Below are 18,122 nucleotides of genomic sequence, written 5' to 3'. Positions count from 1 at the left end.
GTATGTGTTAAATATCTTAAACTGAGTAAGTACATATATCTATACATGTACCTATTAAAATTAGCAAATACCAGGAAGGTAAATGTTGATATGACCTGACAAAAATCTATTAACTTATGAAAGAGTCTTCCTGGTGCTCAATCATATACAGAAAGACTCCTGTCTTCCTCACAGCAAGCCTCTCAACCTGAAAGTCTCAGACAAAAGTGAATGTCACCTATTGATACTAATGGAAACAGCTGTTAGCCACCACCAGGTATGTTCTCATAGGTCAAACCACGCTTCTGAACTGCTCAGACCAGAAATTCCTCCCCCAGAATTCTCCAGATAGCTTAAAACAAAGACCACACACACACCCCCCAACATTTAGTTACTTGCATCTTTAGAACCTGTAACCTCAGTCCTATAGAACAATCTTCCAAATGAATCCAGTCAAATGGGGTAAGTTGGCTGTTTGTGATTACTATCAGCATGATTTTTAGTACCATGTGGCAGTGATTGGCACTTTCATTCCAAGTAGACTATTTGGGACAGAGAAAATGTTTTCTATTAGGCCTAGAACACAAGTACCGCTGAATTAGCTGGTCGGTTCTGTACTTGTAACATCTGCATGTTCCAGGATGAAAATGAGATTATTTTATGAACTACATCACATTATGCTTTTAGACACACTGTTCCTGCATGTGTCATGCTATTTTTTATTCAGGTAAGGAATGAAATTCTCTCTAAGTAGCAGTCTGCACACAGGCCAACATGTAGTTGATAAGCTATTGGATGTGGATAAAGTATCAGAGGGGTAGCCGTGTTAGTCTGGATCTGTAAAAAGCAACAAAGAGTCCTGTGGCACCTTATAGACTAACAGACGTATTGGAGCATGAGCTTTCATGGGTGAATGCCCACTTCAGACACATGATGTAGATAAAGGCTCTCAAAATGGAAATAGCTAGCTCATTCTGTAAAAGTCCTATATAAATACCTAGAGTATTTCTACAGCATTCCTGGTGCATACGGTTTTGTTAATTTCAGTGTTCTTTATAGATGCATTCTTTACAGAAGAAGAGTTATTCTCTTGACGCATACTCTACCTTTCAATAACTAGTCACAGTGAGGAGATAACCCTTTCAGATTATTTTTGTGAATTTTTAATTTAACATTTTAAAACAATCTCAGAAGAAGTGCCACTTTTCAATACACTTATTTTATTCAACTTCCAGAAAGATGTTTTACATTTGGTTTGGACAGGAGCAGTGTCTTGATCGAAAGCTAACATGAGCTGAGGGTAGGCAACCTTTTTAGTCTTAAAAACTGGATTAAATTTTTGCTCATTAAACTACGAGGCAGGCCAATTTAATAAGAAAAAACAAGTAGAGTTAATTGTTGTATTGCAAATGCAAAACTGATTACAGTAAAATTTTGTTTGTGCAATTCCTCATTGAGATTACACAAAAAACAAACAAAAGTAAAGCCCAAAAGCGTCAGCTAGAAAAACTAATTTCGGGCAAATGCAGTATGAGGTTAACCATCATTTTTGGTATCAAACTTTTCCAATAATCAAAAAGTAATCACACATCACCTTTCAAATGCCACTGTCATGACAGTTAACTTTGATGTTGAGGACAGCCTTAAGTTACTATTTCCAGAGGCAAAAGATTAGTCTTCATCTAAACAAAAATAAAGAGCCAGTAAATCAGAGGAATTGCATATCAAATGTTTACTAACAAGATGTCTGGCTTTTGTAACAGACATTTGGGTGACATTTACATAATACTGCATGTTCACATGTAGGAAAAAGGACTTTAATTCTCTCCAGTAGATGTGGGGAAAAAGATAGAGACCTCTGAGATTGGAACTGTTTTTTACATATACAATGTATACATGTATCAGATGTTTAAAAGACCATATGCAAATATAACAGTCCATGTTCTTAGGCATGTTCTTCAGCCAGCTTCTGAGCTTTAGCAATAACTTCTTCAATAGGACCAACCATGTAAAAAGCCTGTTCTGGTAGATGGTCATATTCACCTACAATGACAATTTGAATGACATAAAATATCAGGGTTGGAAGGGACCTCAGGAGGTCATTTAGTCCAACCCCCGGCTCAAAGCAGGACCAATCCCCAGACAGATTTTTGCCCCAGATCCCTAGATGGCCCCCTCAAGGATTGTTCAATAACGACTAGCAGGATTGCCAAGGAAAAGTTTTCCAGCTCAGATTTCAAAGACTTCCTATTAAACTCATGAAGGGAAAAAGCAAATGGACAGTACACAGAGAAAATTCAAATGGCATAAAACCCTGAATCCCTTCCCGCTCCACTAAGTGACTGGCCATTTATGCCTCATTTTAGAGTACAATCCTAAGGAATCCCTAGCACCCTGCGCTGGAAAGCTGTACTACTACAGCTTCCCACAACACTGACTGGCTAAGTGGTCACTGCTGGGTCAGTAATTACTCTAGTGAAATTGGAAATCATCATCATCTAGGGCAGAGGTTCTCAAACTGTGGTCTGTGGACCACTGGTTGTCCACGAGCTCCATTCAGGTGGTCTGTAGATAGTTCCTTCCAAGGTGCGTGCCTGGGCAGCCGCACACAAGAGAACGAAGGGCCACCCACCTACTTAGTGGAGCCATGCAGGCGTGGATCCACTAATTAGGTCCTTGGACCCTGGAAAAGATGCACATGTAAGGTCAGGTGGTGGCCTTGGGGGTAATAGTGGGTAGGGGGAATTTGGGACATGCAGGGCTGCTGCAGCCAGAGAAAGAAGCAACTTTCTCCAGCTCTAGGGCTGCTGGGGAGAGACCTCCATCCTTCCCATCCCGGGGACTGCCATAGGGGGAAAGAGGACACATCCATCGCATTAGAAAGGTAAGATTATGGATATTAAAATCTGAGTTGTGTGCTTTTATTTGTAGAACAAAAAAAAGTGTTAATTAAGGCGTTTAAAAAATTATACAGAGAGAGCGCACGCACGTGCTTTTATCCAAAGTGCTTTACAATAGTTAGCTAATGGTACAAAAAACAACAACATTTGGAAAGATCATTAAGCGGTCCAGCGAGACCCGCAGCAATTTTCAAGGGGTTCGTGGGGAAGAAAAAAGAAAGGTTGAGAATCACTGATCTAAGGTAATAAATATACTCTTAAGTGGTGGGTTTGTAGGACATCTTTCCCTCTAATTTCATTAGCAACATTTCAAAACAGCATAGTTTAGATTTTAGAATACTATCAAGTTCTAAGGGTTAAGAGGAAGGAGATTGGTCCCAAAGCTACTAAGAAGAGGGACTGAACTACTAAAGTGTCCTGCCCATCCTTGTCTGGCAAACATCAAATCCTGCTCCTTTGTCTTCCTATCTCTCCCTGGATTATGCAGCAGGGACCAGCTTGGACTAGCAAGCGGCACAGTGCCTAGAGTTATGGATGAAGGCATATGCAGAGGATCAGTGAAGAGGGTACCCAGGCAATGACTCTCAGAAACAGCTTGGGGTGGTGCAAGCAGGGGCCAGGGAGGGTTAGTACTTCTGACAATGGAGTGGAAGGGGAAGAAATCTGGGAGCCAAGTTGGATTTCAATCCCTTTCCATTTTATAAATCTGTTCTTGAGAACTAAATGCTTTAACATTAGACATTGCATATCATGCTCCAAACTGACATGGCTGAACCATTGCCTAGTGCTCCACCCGTCTATTTCCATATCCACCTGTTCTCCCTACATCTTATACTTAGACTGTAAGCTCTTGAAGGAGGGAACCTTCTTTATGTTTGTACAGTGCTCAGCACAATAAGGCTGTAGTCCTTAGGCCCCATCACAATACATATGGGAAACGAACACCCCCTATTTTACTAAAGCAGTAACGTTTAGCGATGGATTCAAGCATAAAGGTAGTCTGCAGAAGTGAGAGTCAAACATTTAAGAAAACTGATAGCCTCCAGAATACAGCTCTGAAACTGGGGGAAGTCAGCCAAGTGACAAATATATTACTTTACCAGATAAAATGCTCTTGAAACCCTTGATTGTTTCCTTTAAAGGCACCAATTTTCCAGCGTGGCCAGTGAAGACTTCAGCAACCTGGAAAGGCTGAGACAAAAACCTCTGGATTTTTCGAGCCCGGGCTACAATTAGTTTGTCTTCCTCAGACAATTCATCCATCCCCAAAATAGCAATAATATCTTGAAGGGATTTGTAATCCTATTATGGAGAAAGAAGGCAACTCAAATTAAATTATCTTGTGATACCATGTGCAGATACAATACTGCAATGAATTCAAAAGACTAGATAATCAAAAGTTGAATTTCACTTAACACTCAGTTAACTCCAGTTTGAATAAAATTCATTGGGGAAAAGTGTAATTAACAAGATACCTGAAGAATCTTCTGTACACCACGAGCCACATCATAATGCTCTCGGCCAACAACGTTAGGGTCCATGATACGTGAAGTAGAATCCAGAGGGTCCACTGCTGGATAGATACCCAGTTCAGCAATGGCACGAGATAATACTGTAGTAGCATCTAAATGTGCAAAAGTAGTAGCTGGAGCAGGATCAGTCAAGTCATCAGCTGGTACATAGATAGCCTGAAAGAAGTCATTTTGAAAATCAAATGTACAAAATCATAGTAAAAAAACTTAATACTCGTTAAGCCTCATAATATGCCTACTATTAACTGCCACTTTCACTTTCTACTCATGAAGCTAAGCAGTGAACCCTTTATTGATGATATAAAAGCACCTGTTTAACACCATACCTGTACTGATGTAATTGATCCCTTTTTAGTAGTAGTTATTCTTTCCTGCATTGTTCCCATATCAGTAGCCAATGTAGGCTGATACCCTACTGCAGAGGGGATACGACCCAGCAGTGCAGACACCTGAAGATCAAAAGAGAAGATAATGTAGCAAGTTAAAGAACTCTTGTAGTTCACTCTCTCAGATACATCAAAAGTTCTTAAAACTGCACTGTTTCAAGTATTAGTAAGCATACAGGGCACAATGCTAAGTGGAGTGGGAAGACTGTCAACAGTTAGCAGGTCTGCTCTCAGCCTTTACACTCAGCCACCAAATGCAAAGAGTGGAGACAAAAATCAGGATGGTAATCCATTTCGTTCTTCTAGTCTTATTCTTTCAGCAAGAAGGAAAGTTAGAACTGTCTTCTTTCACTTCAGCAGTAAGGTTTATTGTTCCTTGGCTACAGATGACAATGCAGGAGAACTGTGTGCATTCACAAGGGCAGAGCAGGAAAGAAAAAGTAGGGAGAGAGGGGATATGATCAAAAGTTGGTGAATTTTGGAGGCACAAGAGCCAGAGAGATATTATAGAGGATTGGGGAAGGCAGAAGAGAACTTTATGCCCACAAAGGAAAGAAAGATAGCAAGAGTGAAATAAGGATACATCTCCTTTTCTTTCCACTTCCTTCAAACACGCAAAGGGCCAGCCATTCTGGGCATTAGACATCAACATCCCCACCCTTAGCAGGATTGTTGCAATTTTCCCTAACCTGAGGAGATCCACTAAAAAAATCCAAAAACAAAAATACGCAACACAACCAGTAAGAAAACCCAAGAACCCCCAAGGTTTACAATGAGAAACGTGATTCACATTATGAGCATATTTATTCTGTGAACAGAAAGGCATATGTGGTGCAAAATTAAAAGCTTGGAGTCCACCACGCAGAATAAAGTGTGTGCATTGTACTAACTGTTACACCTATAACGATTTTGTATCTACTTTTAGATATATACTTCACTTATTTGGCTAATTTTCCTACTGTCTCAAGTTTTATGTCACTGAAGTAGTTTAAAATGGAGCTTGCAAGTGAGACCCAATAAGGCCAGCTGGAGCTTTTACATCTCCCAATAAAAAATTAGGCCAGTTAAGGAATACAACCCACCTGCAGTAGAACTAAGGCCTTCAGAAGCAGAGGCTTGCTCCATGGGCATCATTTCATTTCTACCCAGGAGCAGCAAGATCACCAAACTGCATCCACCTTTCACTACTCCAGCCATTAAGCATTGCCACAATGTTGAGTAGAGGATCTATTCCTTCTTCAGTTTCTCCCCAATCAAACCCAACACCCTGCCCCAAAGCAGTTCAGTCATATATTGAACTGGAGCCAAAGCAATGGCACTGTCAGGGCGGCCTACAATTGCCCCGCCTCCAGAAGCCATGCTACTCACCAGCACTAAGCCATGTTTTGCTCTTCCCATTTTGGGTTCTAACAGAAATTTGTCACCCCTTTGCCATCCCTTCTTCACTCCTCCTTACTCAGACCCTCAATTGCTCTCTTAATTGTTTCTATAGTATGCTCTCCATGCTTTTCATCAAGGTTTTATTACTAGCAAATCAAAAATACAAAAGTTGGAACTTCCAAGAAAGAAGGGGTCTTGCAGGAAGAAAGTTTCTAGAGGAGGAAAAAAAACAAAAAACAAAACAAACAAGAGAAAGCTTAGATTGAGGGGGCTTTATATTATGTTAAGTTAATAAAGGTAAACCTTGGGAAGTGAAGTTTGGGTGTGTTTATGTCTTTATTCTATTTAAGTCCAGGTAAGAACTACACCAGCTTACAGTTACTCTGTGGATATTGCTACACCCACTCTAAAATTGGCTTGGGCCTGGATCCTATGCTTCTGAAGAAGAATTTAATTGTTTGACTTTGGAATATACCAAGTAGCCCACACCTGAAGGAAGTCATTGGGAGGATACACTTAAAGGCTTTATTCTCCCCCTTGAAAATTTTAGGATTTTGTACATAGTTAAGATATCTAGGCCACTTTTTGCCAAGACTTGACTGGCATATACAAATATGCAGAATTCCCTCCTCTCAAGCAAGAGTCTGAATTTTTGCTTAAAAATTGGTGTTTGATAGGTTTTCATAATTCTTTTTTAGGGCAAGGAGCACAATAGGAGGTTCCAGTTTCAGAGCTCTAAGAGTAGTTTTTAGATTCTCAGGCAAGCATTGTACTGGAACTTTTTATTATGAGTACTAACCTCTGAACCAGCCTGGGTAAATCTGAAAATGTTGTCTATAAATAGAAGTACATCCTGTCCTTCTTGATCACGGAAATATTCAGCAACTGTCAAACCAGTCAGGGCTACTCTGGCACGGGCACCTGGAGGCTCATTCATTTGACCATACACAAGTGAAACCTGGAATTTAATATGTTACAGAAATAAAGTTTATCTATAGAAAATGTAGTAGCCTATCAACACTATATAATGAGATGTATTATACTCAACACCTACATGCCTTGGACCAATTTTGGAAGCAAAGGCCAAGGACCCGATGACAAACAGAACATGTGTTGTGTAATTATTTTTTTTAAAAAACAAAACACCTTTATTAATAGTGAGTAGTTTTTTCTTAAGAGTATGAACACTAAATGAAGCTTTACAGACTGAACTTTCACCCTAATTAATAAGTTAGTACATCACTAAAGCAGCAAGGAGGATTGATTGAAGGTCCACTATTAGAATCTGCAGACCTTCCTAACTGGAAGAAAATGAAAATTAGTATGTATATACAAGTCAAACTGCCACGCCTCACATACAGGAAGTGTTTTTTTTTTTGGAAAAACTGTATTAAATAATATGTTGCCAAACAATCCACTGTAATGTACAACAATGATGTGTGTGTTTTGTTTTGCTTTAATACTCAGACCTTTTGAAAGTTACCTTGGAAGTGGCATCCTTCAAGTTGATGACACCAGATTCAATCATTTCATTATACAAGTCATTACCCTCTCGTGTACGCTCCCCTACACCAGCGAAGACAGAGTAGCCACCATGGGCTTTAGCAACGTTGTTAATAAGTTCCATAATTAGTACAGTTTTTCCTACACCAGCACCACCAAAGAGCCCTGAAACAACAGTTTTTGTCAATACAATTGAGTTTTCAGTTGAGATCATTGTCAATGAATGTGATTACATTCAGCTACAATACTTCACTATTATCCCTCAAAATGCCTGTTACCAGTGTGGGAATATTAAGCTAACTCTAGAACAAAACAAACCTATCTAAAATTTGCTGCTGTTAGCAGCATCCATTTTCAACAGCAAGTTTGTTTAATCTTCCTCACTAGAACACCTTCTAGTAAGCACAGAGATTTAGAAAACTGAATAAGACTAAAATCTTAAAATTTATATAAAGCAAGCTTGCAACTACACACTTTAAGTCTTCCTCAAATTGAAGTACAGAATGTTTTATGTACAATACTTAATATATGGAGATATACCTATCTCATAGAACTGGAAGGGACTCTGAAAAGTCATTGAATCCAGCCCCATCCCTTCACTAGCAGAACCAAGTACTGATTCTGCCCCAGAACCCTAAGTGGCCCCTTCAAGGATTGAACTCACAACCCTGGGTTTAGCAGGCCAATGCTCAAACCACTGAGCTAGCTCTTATTGCATAAAATTTACAGTATATCTATTCCCTTCAGAAGAGAAACTTACCAATTTTACCTCCTTTGGCATATGGAGCCAATAAATCCACAACCTTAATACCAGTCACAAGAATTTCTTGCTCAACGCTCATATCTTGGAATTCAGGAGCTTCAGCATGAATAGATGAAAACCTGTAAAGAAGATCTTTAACTATTTTACATATTTTTGTCTTTACTATCAAATCTTCAAGAAAAAATTGTTTTTAGAGATACTGAATAATGTGGTTATATTAGTGGTCCCTAGCCAGAAATCAAGTTTACATCTAGGTAAAATTTAGAAGCTGCACCATCAGTTAAAATTACAAATTAGAAGCGAGAAATTCAAAAACAATACTGGATACACAGCAGTTTCTTCTCTAAATCAACTAAGTTTAAACATACTCACTGTTTTGTTGCAATAGGCCCTCTTTCATCAATTGCCTCACCAATTACGTTCATGATCCTTCCCAGAGTTTCTGGCCCAACTGGAATTTTTATAGACGCACCCGTGTCCAGAACACTCTGTCCGCGGGTTAAGCCTTCAGTGCCATCCATGGCAATTGTTCGAACAGTACTTCCACCTAAGTGTATAAAATCTAAGTTTGCTCTTTGAATAGAGAAAGCTCACCTTATTGCAGGAGAAATTCAGAACTTTTAAAGTACACCTCTACCCCAATATAACGCTGTCCTCAGGAGCCAAAAAAAAAAAATCTTACTGCATTATAGGTGAAACCATCTTATATCAAACTTGCTTTGATCCACCAGAGTACGCACCCCTGCCCCCTGGAGCACTGCTTTACCGTGTTATGTCCAAATTTGTGTTACATCGGGTCACGTTATATCGGGGTAGAGATGTAGTTACACTTAGAGGTTTCAGAACTGAGAGTCAAGTTATGTGGTACAATTGGACATTACTTCATGCTTCAGCCAACTGAGGTAAAACTTAGTTTTTCTGACTTCAAGTTGGCTTGCCAAAATCAAGTCTAAGATTCCTACATTGGCAAATCAAGTTTAAATAGAAGCTCCATAGAACATCTTAAGTTACAGTAATATTTTTAAACAGTACTCTGCATAACTATATAGTCTTCATTATATTTACACTGAATTATCCAGAGTTAGAGTATTCTAAGCTTATTTTAGAGATCATTGTTTATTTAAAAAAAACAAACAAGATTTTTTTCCCTACAATGATAGTTAATTACCTGTAGCACTTACTGCTCACCGCTTATTGTGCTCCAGAATCTTAACTTTCATTTTGAATTACGTTAAATGTCTAGCTAGCCCTTATGGTTGTCAAATTAAGACTGAAAACATGAACTCAGCATAAACTGTTGAAATGTTGTCCTAAGTTTGCTGATAACATGAAACAGTGTTAGGGAGAGCTGCCCAACTATTTCAATCACAGACCAAGAGACCTTAGGCAGCGAGTTATATCAGCCTGTGGTACCCATGGTCCACCAGTGTTCAGAGCACAGATGCCCAGCTCCACCAAGGTTGAGGGCGGCAGGCAGGGCCCGAACCACCTCCCCTGGGGCATCCCTGCACCCTGGGCAGCAGCTGGCTGCCACTTCCTGCGCTGCATTCCCTCATCGGCCACTGACTGGCTCCTTTCACACTGTGCCCACCAGCCACACTCCACTGCTCAGACTACAAGGGAATGGGGCACGCTGAGGTGGCTGCTGCTGCTGCAGTCTGCAGAGAGAGGATGCACACCTGATGTGATAGTAGCCATCCCCCCAGGGCCCTGACCCTTCATCAGTCAGGCCACTAGGTGATAGGCACATCCTCCTTCCCCCAGCACTGGGCAGCGCACATGCAGCGCTGCAGAAGGCAAACAGAGAGGGGCCCTAGGAGCACATGCAGTGTGGTGCTGGGTGAGTGTGCTACTAGCACCAGGACAATCGACAGCAATTCTGGGCCCCAGGGCAGATCGATCTATGGGCCCCCTATCCTCCTCCCTCAGCTGGAACCACAAGCCGCCACTCCCCACACCCTGCCCCCATAGAAGCCCTGAGAGTCCCTTCACCCCCCAGCCCTGCCAGGAGCCCCGGGCCGGCCGCAGCCCCATCCCACACCTGCCCAAAGTAGCCCCAAAGCAGCTGCACTGACCCAACCTGCGCTGGGGAAAAGCCACAGTGCCTCTAGATTCAAAGACACTTTTGATATACCCCATGCAGGTTCCAAGGTCGCTGAGGCAACAGTATTTGCTACTTTGCTGCCTCAGCCACCCCGGAACCTGCATGGGACATATCAAAAGCGCCTTTGAATCAGGAGACTTTCCCTCATAGCAGGTAGAGCTACTGCGGCAGCAGCAAGAGTCCCCGGGCCCTTTTAAATAGCCCAGGTGACTAGGCAATTGCCCCCTCTACAGCCATCCCCCCCGTCGGCAGGCGTGGCTGGCATGGAAAGGCCTGGGGGGGGGGGGCAGGGGGGAAGAGTCCTCCTCTGGTCCCAGCTCCTGGACAGCCTGCCTGCACCCCAGAGCCCACAACCCCAGCCATAGCCCTCACCTCCTTGCAACCTAACCCTTTGCCCCAGCCCTGAGCCCCCTCTTGCACCCCTCATCCCCAGCCAAAATCCACAGCCCTCACTCCAAGCCTCTGCCCTAGCTCTGAGCCCCCCTCCCACACCCCGAACCCCTCACCCCCCACACCTCAACTATCTGCCCTAACTTTGAGCCCCCTCCCACATCCCAAACCCCTCATCCCCAACCCCACCCCAGTGCCCTCATCCTCCCTATCCCGCATTGTGCAATATAGGAAACTGTTAAACGCTTACAGTTTCCAGTCCATTTTTAAATATATATATTGGCTTATAAGGCAGGTGTCAGGGGGTGAGACTTGGACCCATTCTGGGCACCACCAAAAATTATACAAACCTGGCACCGGTGCAAGAGACTAATTCTGTGGCATCTTGGGGAAAGTAGTAGGCACAATGAATTCATATTAATTTGCAGCTAGGTGCCTGATACAGTTTCCTCTCTCTCTCTAGTTCTCCAGCTTTCCCCACAAGAGGGAGTTACCTGGATTACAGTGTACAATCCCTGCAGCATTCCTTGGACCTGGAAAGCATTGGATCACTGAGCCAGAACTGGAGCGCAGCTTGCTGCCAAGTATGAGAGTATGGGGGAGCTAGAGAATAGGCTGGGCAGCTGAGACGTCTGGAAAACAATGTACCAGTGAGGCGCTCACGCCAATTACAAATTCCTCCTACACAAGAGGATGGGAAGAATAGGAGATTCTAAGACAAACATCCAGAACAACATTACAGGAACAGAATCTCAGAGCTGGACTACCTGGAGATTATAGAAATAGATACTGGTGTCTATTTTCAGAGAGGACGGAGAAAGAAATTTAGGATATTTCATAGAGATTAATTACATTAACTATGTAGCAGAATATAGGAGTACTTGCAGCAGAGTTTTGCCCCTTTTTGCCACTGCACCTTGCTGGCCAAGCAAAGGGAGGTCTTACTCTCAACTTTATAGCGTCTGTCTGTCATGTGATAACTTTAGAACACCACATCCAATCAATTCCAAAATTTCAGGGAATGTTCTATGCATAAATGGGCAAAATCCTATTTATTTTGGTGAAAAAAAAATCAGAAAACCTGAAGGCCCCAAGGAGCCCCTTGAATCTAGTTTGAAACTCCTGGGTCTGCTACCACCTCTGCAGCTGCCTATAGATCAAAGAACTGGTTGATGGCAGCTATTAACACCTCCACACAACAGTACGTCCTCTCTGGAATATCCATGGTTCCAAAACAGAGTTCCTGGCACATAGGACAAGTTGTATGAAAAGAACAGTGCCCCTGACAGGGAGAAAGAGAATGGAGCACTGTAGTACTGGGAAAGGGGAATGAGAGAGCGCACACAGAGCCCCTGACAGAGTGGGGAAGGGACAGTTGCAATGCATCCCAGAAATACAGGAAGATGGGAGGGTGGCAAACAGGAAGCTTTTTAGGGAGAATAAAGAGATGCAAGGAGCTTAGCCTACAGAAGCAACCAAGCATGTAACCCTCTAGTACAGAGGTATGCAAACTTTTTGGCCTGAGGGGCACATCTGGGTGGGGAAACTGTATGCAGGGCCATGAACGTAGGACTGGGGCAGGGAATGCGGAGTGTGGGAGAGGGTCAGGGCAAGGAGTTAGGATGCAGGAGGGATGTGGGGTGCAGCAGGGGCCTCATGACATGGAGTGCAGGGGGCTGTGAGGCAGCAGGAGGTTAGAGGACTTGGGGCAGGGGGTTAGGGTGTAGGCTCCAGCCCGGCACCGCTTACCTCAAGCGGCTCTAGGGTGGCAGCATCATGCAAGTGACCAGCATATCCGGCAGTGATTCCTGGGGGTGGGGTCTGGTGGCTCTGCCATGCGTTGCCCTCACCTGCAGGTTTCACCCCCAAAGCTCCCATTGGCCATGGTCCCCAGTTGCCAGCCAATGGGAGCTGTGGGTGGCGGTGCCTGCAGGTGAGGGAAATGCAGAGCCCTCTGCCAGCCGCAGGGACATGGTGCCAACTGCTTTGGGAGCAGCATGGGACCAGGGCAGGCAGGGAGCCTGCCTTAACCCCGCTGCACCACTGGGCTGGCAATCTGACGGGCCGTAGTTTGCCCTCCCCCATGCTAGTATATAACCAAGCCAACATACATCTTCAATGGTCTACGTTGAACAGAAAACTTCAGAAATATTTTGAAGTCTGACACAATTTTTTTCGACAGTTACATCACCACACTAATATGGTTTCACAAGCCCTGAGCAAAGTCAAATCTACCTCTAGCTATGAGGTGAGAAAGGAAGAAACTATCAAGACATAGCAACGTAGATTCTGAGTTGAGAGAACACTGGTATCCGCCTAGAACAGGAAATGCCCCATCTGTATCCTCAGGAGTGTTTGGATACTGCTTCGCCATGGGATCAGCGTCATCGGGTCTTTATTTTACCTGCTCCTATTCTTTTAATGTTACTGAGGATACCAGTATAAACATAAAAGCCAAATTGGGTTTTAGCCAAAGGAAGGATTCTCTTGAAAGGAGTATCATTGATCTGAGCCTTTGGAACCTATACCAGAATGGCAAGGAAATTAAGAAGACTTGGTCCATGTTAGAAGGTGGCTCTAAAAAGGTTAGTCTATATCTGGATCTTGCCTTGAGGGTAATGAGTGCCAGATCCTGATCATCCACATCTGGACTCCTAGAAGAGAATACTAATTTACATGGCATACATTGGGACCACAAAGGTTTTGGGGGGGCATAGGCCTGGACAGAAGCAAAGTTCAAAACATTCCTAAGGGCCTTCTCTAGGTTGGTCTGAGAGAAGCCAAAGTGGCTTTGTACTGTTGTGTCTGGGAAGCTTAGGCCCTAAGGAAAAGAAGAAGAGGTAGCCTACTTGAAGAACCAAGATGGTACAGATGAAAAAGAGCAGAACCAACATTGACAGAAAATGTGTCTCTGCTGCAGCAGGATTTGGGGGAATAATGGGCGCACGCTACATCCAAAGTACATGAAGAATGCTTAAAAGAGGTACAACAATGCATAGTAGAAGGGACCTCAATAGTACTATCTGCAGTTGAACAAGGGTCTTGGGTAGTAAGGAAATCTCTTCATGACAGCTTTCAAACCACCCTGGAGTCAGTGGTAAAATGATGCTAGAGAAATGGAGAAAATAGCAGGACCAATTGACAATTAAAAAGACAGACTTACCAAGGTGCTGAGCAACTTCCAACACCAATCTAGTTTCACGGTCTGACACTTCCAGGGCATTGAGAATTGGAGGAAGGCCTTCATCAAACTGGACATCAACCACAGCACCAATAATTGCAACAATACGCCCTGTTGCAGTACCAGCTTTGGTAGACTCTGAAGTCTCAGCCATATAGTTTCGCCCTAACAAAAAATAATTATCAGAATCAAAATTAGAGCAATTAGCCTATTAGCTGGAAACATGACCCTGGTCTTCATTTTCTGTATTTTACTGAAGTAAATCAGATTTAAATTAAAGCGACCAGACAGCAAGTGTGAAAAATGAGCACAGGCAATGGGGAAAAAGAAAAAGACCCAAAAATCAGGACTGTCCCTGTAAAATCAGAACATCTGGTCACCCTAAGTACAAATGTTACACTTGTTAAAGGCTCTAGGAACACAACAAAAAATGTAGCATTCTTCATAATAGAAACCTTTTAGAAGTGGGACAAAATTGATGTTTTACTATTGGAACTCAGGATTAAATAAATAAAGTATGCTATTTTACCAGTAGATTACATCATAGGCAGGGAAACCACAAGTACACCTGATTCCTAATTACACATACAAATCAACAGAAGCAAAACTTTAAAATGGGTGCAACATCCACCATCTTGTGGAGTGTGTGAGGGCCTCTGCATCAGTGATCAGAAGGTGCATCAAGTTCTAAAACAGCCCTGATAATAAGCATATGGTTTCTTGCTCTAGATCACACCAGTGATCTATCAGGTTCAGTATCCAGCCTCTGATAGTGGCCTTCTAATTAATATATCAGAAGAAGAAAACCCTTTTGAGCACATCGCACCTAGCTAATTATATAGTGCTTATTGGAAAGGTATTTACTTTTTGGTTGTTTTAAAAAACAGTCATGTTGGACATCTTACAACCAGAAACATGAAAGCAAGCACTGATCTGATAGACACAACAAGTTGGTTCTGATCATTTTAAGCCCAGAAACAGAGATTCAGAACAAGAGAGAGTGCGGGGGAAGAGGGGGAGAAGAGGAGGATGTAAAGGTTAAAAGCCAATAGAAAGGTGAAGGTGGGGAGAAAAAAGTTCTACATTGCTTCCAACTGAGCTGCTCTCAGCATGTTTTGCACCGAACGCCACCCTCACGCTCCCTAAGGCAGGGAAACATCAGGATGCCCATTGCAGCTCACAGGCAGGGACTGAGAGAGTCACGGGTGGAGCAGAGAACCCAGGTCTCCTGCCTCCTACCCTCCCAGCCCAGCACCCCAGCCCCTCCTGCCCAGAGCAGCTTCAAATGGGGCAGGAGCCAAAAAGCCAGCAGGGCTGCGGGCGCCCCGCCCGGTGCACTGGGTGCGGGAGGGGAAGGAGCAGCAGGCTCAGAGCCAGGTGTAAAGCACAACGAAGCAGAGGACTCGGGGACCAGCGAGGCCAGGAGGCGGTGGGCGCTCGGGACGGGCGCAGCGGGAGAGCGCGACCTCCTGGGGCTGACACCTCCCCCCAGCCCTTTCCGGGCGCGGGACCCCCACACTCACTATGCAGAAGCACGGCAGAGGCGACCACTCCTGCTGCTAGGCAGCCACGATCCGCAGCAAGGCGCTCCAGAGCCCGCAGGACGGCCACGCCGCCTAGCCTCGCCCGTCCCAACATGGCTACTCCAACAGCCCTCACCGCCACCCGCCTCGCGCCTTTCTACTGGCAACGACCGCGCACGTGCGCGCCCCCTGGCGCTAACGGAGAGACTGCGCATGCGTAGTAGGAAAGTGTCCCATCGTATCCCATGCGGCCGTCCCCCCTCGTGTGAGAGTACGACGCCGGTAGAAACTACATTTCCCAGGATGCAATGCTCCCTCTGAGGCTTGTCCGTGGACTACAGGCTCCAGCATGCAACACTCCATCTTGACAGGGGCTCCTCCTGGAGCAACCTTACTCCATTAAAAGAAATTCCCAGCGCACTAAATCTCCCCTTCCCGCTGGCCTGTGTGTCCTGCTGCTGCGCTGTTAAACAGGACCCAGACTCGCTTTCAGGGATAAGGCAAGTGCAAAACACATGACATAAGGATGATGTGGGGTTGTGTCATAAACAGATAGCTAAGGGTTAATGTTTCTTTTGCCTGTAAAGGGTTAACAAAGGGAACCAAACACCTGACCAGAGGACCAATCAGGGAACCGGATTTTTCAAATCTCAGGGAAGGAATATTTGGGTCTGTGTCTTTTGTCTGTCTCTTGGCTTTGAGGGGGGTCTTTCTATCTTCAAGCTTCTAATCTTCAGTTTCCAAGTTGTGAGTACAAAGGTAGAAAAACAATAGGCTTTTATTGGGTTTTTTTTGTATTTACATGTGTGTAGTTGCTGGGATGTTTAAATTGTATTTCTTTTTGAATAAGGCTGTTTATTCATATTTTTCTTTTAAGCAATTGACCCTGTATATTGTTAGCTTGATACAGAGAGCATTTTTATGTCTTTTCTTTCTTTTTATATAAAGCTTTTCTTTTTAAAACCTGTTGGATTTTCTTTTCTAAGTGAGGCTCTAGGGGATAGAAATCCTGTGCCAGGATTACGGTCTCTCTCAGGAAAGACTGGGAGGGGGAAAAGAAAGGAGGGGGGGAAGGTAATTGCTCTGTCTGTTTTGTAATTCAAGGAGTTTACAGTACAGTAATCTATCCAGGAGTAACCCATGGAGGGAAGCTGGGGAGGAAGTAAAGAGAAGACAAGGGGAAGGGGATTATTTCCCTTGTGGGAAGACTCAAGGGCATCTGAGTCTTGGGGTCCCCACGGACAGGTTTTGGGGAGCCCAGAGTGAGCCAAACACTGGAAATTTTTGGCTGGTGGCAGCGCATCCAGATCAAGGCTGGTAAATTAAGCTTGGAGTTTCAATCAGGCACCCAACATTTTGACTCAAGTTCAGAATTAGGAATTATGCTTATGAATAGGTTGCCCTGTCATTGAACCACGAGGTGCTGCCCTGTACCAGGTTGTTACCAGCAATTAAATGAGGGGGGGTGGAGAGTATGCAATCCTCCTTCTGCACTGTTAAAAGCCGTGGACTGAGCTCCCTGTCACTCTTTCTGCTTAGGTTAGCAGTACAAAGCGCGCCCCTACAACTCCCTCCTCTCCCTGGATGGTGCATAGGGTTGGCAATCTTTTCTAATCCCAAAACAGTAACACCCTTCCCCTGCCCCGCCCAACGCCCTGCCCCCTCTCTGAGGCCCGCCTCCTGGTCTACTCCATTCCTCCCTCTTACCTCACTTGGTCTCCCCACCCACAAACTTTACACGGGCTGGGGTTACGGTTACAGGAGGGCAGAAGTGGGGCCCAGAGAATGAAGGGTTCAAGATGTGGAGAGGGGACTGCCAGGCCTGAGGACTGGGTGCAGGAGGGAGTCGGGGCTCTGCTGAGGGTGCCAGGGTCTGGGTGGGATCAGGGATGAGGGGTTTTTGGGTTGCAGGACCGGGCTCAGGGCTAGGGCAGGGGGTTGGGGTGCAGGTGGGGACAGGGCGTCCTTAGGATTTATGGTGCCCTAGGCGAGATTATTAAACTGTGCCCCTGTGCCTGTCTTGCTCTTACAACACAAACATAAAGCTTAACAGTATTGGAAAACCTTGCCACAGGCAATGGTTACTAAAACCAGTTTAAACTTAATTAAGCACATCTTGTAACTGCTGATGAACTAGCCACGTACAAAAGTAGCACTATAGAAAAAATTCTGATTGACAGAATGATTGCAAATAATATAATTTTTTTAATTTTTCAACATTTTCTTGGAAATTTATATGAAGAAGTATGAAAGAAGGACTTTGTTTTTATAATTTATATTGTTCGATCTTTCTGGCTTTTTTGGCTGCAAAATCAGTAATAATGTCATCGTATGACCAAAGACAAAAGTGATGTCTTGGTCGACGTTGTAAGATCGCAAGACCAGTCAAAGTGTTCCTGACCTCATTGAGAGCAGAGATAGTTTTTTAATGACGCTTTAAGTTTTGAGAAACTCCGTTCCCCTGATGCTATGAACACACAC

General features: G+C 43.9%; 1 protein-coding gene across 2 annotated transcripts; it reads right to left on the bottom strand.

Moving 5' to 3' along the window:
- Positions 1-1,283: 1,283 nt before the first annotated feature.
- LOC116819390 (ATP synthase F(1) complex subunit beta, mitochondrial-like) lies at positions 1,284-15,895 on the bottom strand. Of its 2 annotated transcripts, none has more exons than XM_032771088.2 (10): positions 15,642-15,895; positions 14,101-14,283; positions 8,816-8,990; positions 8,441-8,562; positions 7,661-7,845; positions 6,977-7,135; positions 4,738-4,860; positions 4,355-4,567; positions 3,980-4,181; positions 1,284-1,661 (listed from the first exon to the last, which is right to left on the bottom strand). In XM_032771088.2, the coding sequence occupies exons 1-10, from the start codon at positions 15,754-15,756 to the stop codon at positions 1,651-1,653; spliced, it is 1,488 nt and encodes a 495-aa protein (XP_032626979.1). In that variant the 5' UTR covers positions 15,757-15,895; the 3' UTR covers positions 1,284-1,650. The 2 variants fall into 2 exon arrangements, with proteins under 2 accessions (XP_032626979.1, XP_032626978.1); XM_032771087.2 differs by lacking the exon at positions 1,284-1,661 and adding an exon at positions 1,836-2,022.
- Positions 15,896-18,122: the final 2,227 nt, after the last annotated feature.

This window comes from Chelonoidis abingdonii, chromosome 10 (genome assembly GCF_003597395.2).
Source record: "Chelonoidis abingdonii isolate Lonesome George chromosome 10, CheloAbing_2.0, whole genome shotgun sequence".
Taxonomy (NCBI): domain Eukaryota; kingdom Metazoa; phylum Chordata; order Testudines; family Testudinidae; genus Chelonoidis; species Chelonoidis abingdonii.
Note: the sequence above shows the minus strand (reverse complement) of the source record. Positions and strands in the feature narration are given on the sequence as shown.

Excerpts from the sequence above, each read along its gene's own strand:
- LOC116819390 (XM_032771087.2), bottom strand. The coding sequence starts at position 15,756 with ATGTTGGGACGGGCGAGGCTAGGCGGCGTGGCCGTCCTGCGGGCTCTG. Across the intron at positions 7,136-7,660 it reads TGAAGGATGCCACTTCCAAG|GTTTCACTTGTGTATGGTCA; the intron begins GTAACTTTCAAA and ends ATTAAATTCCAG. Across the intron at positions 4,182-4,354 it reads GTGTACAGAAGATTCTTCAG|GATTACAAATCCCTTCAAGA; the intron begins GTATCTTGTTAA and ends TCTCCATAATAG.